The sequence below is a fragment of the Crocodylus porosus genome, unplaced genomic scaffold (assembly GCF_001723895.1).
Source record: "Crocodylus porosus isolate Cpor-Errol unplaced genomic scaffold, CroPor_comp1, whole genome shotgun sequence".
NCBI lineage: Eukaryota > Metazoa > Chordata > Crocodylia > Crocodylidae > Crocodylus > Crocodylus porosus.
The window spans coordinates 37,306,690-37,312,758 of NW_017728912.1; the positions used below are offsets into that span (position 1 = coordinate 37,306,690).

Genomic DNA, 6,069 nt, shown 5'->3' on the forward strand with positions numbered 1-6,069 from the left:
GTTGAAGAGGGAATAAAAATATCACTCTTCAATAGCAGAACAAAAAAATCAAATCATATCACGATAATATTTTCCATCAACAGTATGAAATCCTGATTCTAATGAAGTCATTATAAGTTTGATAGCTGACATCCCTTGGTCCGAGCTTTTAGTGTCCAAGTACATACCATAATCAAAGCTAGCTTTGTACATAGGGGAAGAAAAGGAATGTTTTATATTTGTAACAACACACTGAAAGCCTAGTTGTCAAATTTTTACTTAAAAGCAGTATATCCCAAATATACACAAGTGAAAAGTTACAAGTTAAATGTTACCTTAGCCTTTTAAATGAGGATATAAAGGGGTGAAATAGGAAAAAAATCAGGATAAAGTAAAGATTATAGAAATTAAGGTATATACAAATTGCACCTAACTAAGTGAAACATCTTTAACAGATTATACATTTTACTCTGACTTTAATTACTAAGGTATTTAAATCTGAATGATAAGTAATTGTGTATTCATGTAGAAAGGGGTTTTACCCATAATAGTATCGTTCTTTTGCGGTCTCATCTTACAGGTTTTGGATTTTCCGATGATGTAATCCACTCCTGGTGTTAAAGCACACACACTGGGAGAAGACAGTATATAAGAGGGTGAGTTACACAGCTCAGGCATCAGAAACCCTCTGAGACAACACAGCTCACTGCTCCTTAGACTCCGAGCCAGAGGAAACAAGGCAGAAAAACAAAACTTTCGAGTAAACATGAACTGCAAGTTTGTTCCAGCTGTCCTGGCTGTCTTCCTCATCTCCGCAGCTGTGACTGAAGGTAAGTTAATTCCTCATAAAACTCATGTGAAGGAGGTATTGCTTATGCATAGGCACATAGGGATATTCAGAAGTTCACTCTTATTTTACAAAGGCAATTTATTTTAAAACTTTTTAAATGATTTTTTTTCTCTCCAGCAACTACCGCTCATGCTATACAAGTGGCTCTTCAGGGCAGCTGTTGACAGGGAAACTATTTATTGTAGAAATGTTGGTTCTTTTTCATATATATTAGATTAAGATATAATTATTATCTCACATATATTATAACATATATAACAGATGAATATATGATCATCAGGCACCTGACTAGAACTCTTACTTATACACCATGATCCAGAGGATTGATGGTTGCCTAGTCTAACATTAGATTGTTACCCTGTGATTCTAAAGACACTTGATGGAAGACAAGATCTTTTTATTTAAGTTTTCAAATCAGTGATCTGCTCCTGTTTTTCCTGAGAGCATTTTTCTGTTTGTGACATCAGTTTTACATAGGGATTCAGAATACATAGGGATGGATGATCAAATAAACAAACAGGAGTCAAGTCTGTTTAGTTTTAATAGCATGAATCAAGATATGAAACGATGAAGACAGGCAAAGGATTTACTCTAGTCAGAGTGGATTTAAAAAAAAAATTGACAAAGAATTGTAATTTTTTAACATTTGTTTGATGCAGAGAATAAACATTTTGATAGTAGAGGATTTAGAGGAACTTGAATCCAGGAAACCAGGAACATATAGCCTTGTCAAATAATAGCCATTGTGATTAACAAGTATTCTGTTAATCAAAAGTAATTTGTTATGATATCCATGTTCGGATGGTGAGAGCTTCTGCTTTACTGATCACATTTCCCTTATTCTTTTACAGGCATGACCCTGGCACGGATAGGGAACGAGCTCCGGTGCCAGTGCATAACCACTCATTCCAAGTTCATCCCTTTTAAGCACATTCAAGATGTGAAAATGACCCAAAGTGGGCCTCACTGCACAAATGTTGAAGTCATGTAAGTATTTCTCCAAATTATTTGGTTAATGAGGAGGAAACAACTGTGAATTGTTTAGGAGCATGAGTTTTGACAAGGGCCAGAATGTCCTCCCTTACTAGACAGTTCCCACATGAATAGGGTTTAATTACCTGGAAAAAAAACTCTCTTACCCCAGTGGAAGACCAATGAATTAAGGCCCACCAAGCAAACATAAGCAGGTTGTTTAGTGCCATCAATGGAGATATGCCAATTTACACCTGATGTAGTGACATACATAGACAGAAAAAAAAATTGTCATGATAGTAAAGGGAAATCAGCCATCAAAATGCCTGAACATGTTTCTTTCTCTTCTTTACAGTGCAACTCTCAAGGATGGCAGAGAAGTGTGTCTGGAACCCACAGCCCCCTGGGTGATGCGCCTGGTCAAAGCTATTTTGAACAAGTAAGTTATTCGTTCACTGTTCCAACTGCTTAAGACAACAAATGGAGAGTTTCTTAGCATAATCTACTTAAGTGTTCTCCTCACCTATGAGCAATTCTTTCCAAACATTCTCTCTATCCAGCTAATATGATAGGAAAACAATCCTGTGGTCAGATTAGGAAGCTAGGTTTTAGTTCCAACCCTGCCCCAGACTTTATAAGTGATTTAGGTAAGCCTTTGATATTACCCACTTGTGCTGAGCATCTCCAACACTGTTGGAAGAAACTAAGTCCTACAACCAGTGCCTCTGAAAGTCAGTCTGTCACAGGGGTGGGTAAAATGCAGCCCGTGGGACAGATGCAGCCCACCTATCCAGCCTGCAGGGCCACCCCAAAATTTAGAAAATTAATATTTATCTGCCCCTGGCTGCCTCTCATGGGGCCTTTGATAGCTTCCCAAAATTCATTAAGCGGCCCCCACTTGAAATAATTGCTTGCCCTGGTGTGTCAGTAACTGGTTTTCCATTCATGTTCGCCTTCCCATTCATGTACACATTCCACTTAGTGGCTTTTCACAGATGAATGGGAAGTGGATCAGGCCTCACAAGTTCTCAACTTAGGCATCCAAAAACTGGCAGCAAACTCAATCAGGACATACTTTTGAAAAGGTGGATCTCAGGATCTCTGTACTGTAGCTTCCCAATGGCCAACTGGGGCAGAAGCTGGCTTGCACATGACAATATAAACCTGTAACTGCTGAGTTCAATCTGATCCAATCAATGATATACGGTCACGTTTCTAAACTATCCCTTTCCCCCCCACTGTTTGCAGGGCTGAATCCAACATTGAAACACCACTTTAAGAAAAGCAGCAGAAGAAAAATCTGCAATGTCTCCTGTTCTGTCCAGAAGGAAACATCTAATTGAAAATGTCAATGAGCCTTCAAGCAGCCTACATACATCCACCTTCTACACCCATATGTTTTTATGCAGGCTGGGACTAACTGTATCTATTTGCTATTTATATATATTTATTTAAAACAATCACTTTGTTCAAAAAAGATTCAGGTATTTATGGTATATGCCACTCAGTGAAACTGAAAACCACTGAATAGGAAAAGTGATTTCCCAAAGGAGATGAAGACCCTTTGGACATCACTTTAGCTAAATGTATTTGTATCAGTGCCACATACTTGCAGATAAGCTGCATTTGTACTAACCCTTGCCTTTTTGCTAGTAAATCAGCAAACTGGCAGCAATTCCACCTCACCAGAGGTGCTTTAGTATGTTGTATCAACAGCCAGTCACAAGCAGCGTAAGGTTTAGCCAGGGACCAGGACTTCAGTGGCTTTTTGAAACAAAGCTGCCAAAAGTCATGAGACAGCAGTTTCTGTGCTCTTATTCTTAATGAATTATTTATGGTGCTCTAGCATATTATAGTATATAGATTGTTATATATATGTATATATATTTAAAATGTCTTATTTAAGTAGGAGAAAAGTACAAACCTTATTTATTTAAATTATTTTGATTCAGTTGGATTTTTCTATTGTTTTCCCCTAATGTGTTAGTTCCTTAAATTATTTCATGTTCTTGCTATTATCTATACACATTTTGTTGGTATGTCTATTTGTTTATGTACTTCGTAGTTAAATTATTTCTACATTAAAGTTTCCACTTAAAATAGATATGATCTCTTTTATATTTGGCACCACTTTGCTTGATCTTTGCAATCTCATCCCAGTTTCTAGAGACAGGTGGCAAGTCCACATTTGCAATTAGTGATATATGGGTTTACTGCACAGTAATTTACTTCTCAGAAAACTAGCCCTGGGCAGGCAACTATGCATGCAGCCATTTGGGAGCAGACTTGCTGCTTATAGCACTAGGTCTCTTCCAGCCCTGCTCCACCCCTGTGCAGCAGCCAGGGGGAGCTGGGGTTTTCAGCCACAGCTTTCTTGGGACCAGGGGAACTCATTCAAAGGCAGCCCCACACAGTGCTCCCTGGCCACCTGCATTTCTGACCCAAAGCAGTGCTGGCCCAGCCCTCTGCAACTCCGTTGCCTGAGTCTGGGCTGCTCCACCCCAAGGCCCTGGGAACAATGACCCACACCCCAGGCTCCTGCTTGAAACCCTGCTGGCTGTGCTTCACTGATGCCACAACCACCACCTGGCCCCAGGCAGGCTTGGCTCTGTCTGGCCCGTGCCACACAGCCACGTGGCCAGGCTCACCACTGCCTCTAAGGCCCCCTGCCCCTGTGCTGACAATGACTAGCCTTTAGCCCATCATGTGGACCCTACCAGGGATGGCAACAATACACACACAGATACTGCCACTGGTGCCATCCTCGAGCTCCTGGGGCCCCAGCCCTGCTGCTTATGGTCCCATATCATGAAGACTATCTGGGATGATGAACAGCAGCTGAACTCATTCTGCACCTTCCAGGTGCTTGTCCACCAGCTCCATCTGTATCTGAAGTGGCAGGCCATCACCATGCAGCCGCCCCTCCCCATGGAGACCTGGCTGGCCATGAGTCCAGCCATTGATCTGCAGCACGCTGAAAACTGCTCAAGCTGGCTACACCCACCATTCTTCACTATGTCAGCCACATCTTCAGCATGGGCAAGGTGACCACTGGGGAAGTGGTCTGAAGGTCTGTGGCACCCTCTAGGATGTCCTGGGGCACTCCGTGCTCTGGATCCATGACCCTGTGGAGGTGGTGGTGAGGTTCATACCCTGTGCTTCTCCTACTGCACTGGTTGGGATGGGACCCTCATCACTGTCACCTGCTCACCCCAAGGTGACCACCTGTACTGCAGCCAGTGGAGGTTCCACTCCATCGTGCTACAAGCTGTTGTTGACAAGCAGAGCTACTTCACTAACATCAGTGCTGGTTGGGCTGTCAGTGCCCATGGTGCTGGCATCTTCCACAACTCTACTTTGCCAGCCCTGGTGGAGAGCCAGTGCTTCATGCTGGGGTGCTGGACCTCATCATCACAGTATGTGTGCCGCATAACATCTGTGAGGTCTGGGGGAGCAGAAGAGGCACAGTAGACAAAAGACAGCTGGCACCAAGAGCACCAGCTGTGGCTGAAGCAACAAGGCTGGGCCTCCACCTCTGCAGCCCCAGGTGAGCCATGGACCTGGCGGCAGGGTCCAGAGCATCATATGCAAGCAGCACTGGCAGACCACCTGCTCCCACACCCCCCACTGTGGGCCACCTTAATGTCCAGCCATGAACCCCAGCCCCACCATGCACCCCTAGCACCACACTCGCTGTGGACAGTTTTCTGGAAAGCATTTTGTTTCCCTCCACAAATACAGACCCTGTCCCCAGCTCCCTCCCAAACAACAGACCCTATCCCCTCTCCCTCCCTAAAAACAGACCCTTTCTGCTTCTCTTTCCTGCACAACAGATCTCTTCCCCCCTCCCTCCCAAACCACAGAGGCCTATCACAAACCACACCACCCACACCAGTAAAGCACCCTCTTCCCCAGGCAGATTATGTACATTGTGCTTTGTGTGCCCTCCAGAGGTGGGGTAGTAGGGTGGAGCTGCCTATGCAGCAGAGCCTGGATACAGATGCCTCTGCACCTCAGCCCAGGCCCACTGGAGGGCTTGTGGCTGGGCAGTGGTTGGCTGCCAGGGGACATATGGGACTACAGCTGGGGGCTGGGCAGCAGGCAGGGGCTGGGCAGCAGGCAGGATGCAGGAGACTGCCAGGGCCAGGATGGTGTCCAGCACCCGGTGGTCCTCCTCCATGGCCTCCAATCCATGGCAGCCTGCTGCTCCTGGGCCTCCAGCCTCCTCTTGAGGGGGGTGATGTGCCTCTCCTTGAGGGCCAGGAGCA

General features: G+C 44.5%; 1 protein-coding gene across 1 annotated transcript; it reads left to right on the forward strand.

The window, feature by feature from the left end:
- Nucleotides 1-654: 654 nt before the first annotated feature.
- On the forward strand, nucleotides 655-3,916 carry LOC109309501 (interleukin-8-like). The gene is made up of 4 exons (XM_019534288.1): nucleotides 655-809; nucleotides 1,681-1,816; nucleotides 2,157-2,240; nucleotides 3,050-3,916. The coding sequence occupies exons 1-4, from the start codon at nucleotides 746-748 to the stop codon at nucleotides 3,078-3,080; spliced, it is 315 nt and encodes a 104-aa protein (XP_019389833.1). The 5' UTR covers nucleotides 655-745; the 3' UTR covers nucleotides 3,081-3,916.
- Nucleotides 3,917-6,069: the final 2,153 nt, after the last annotated feature.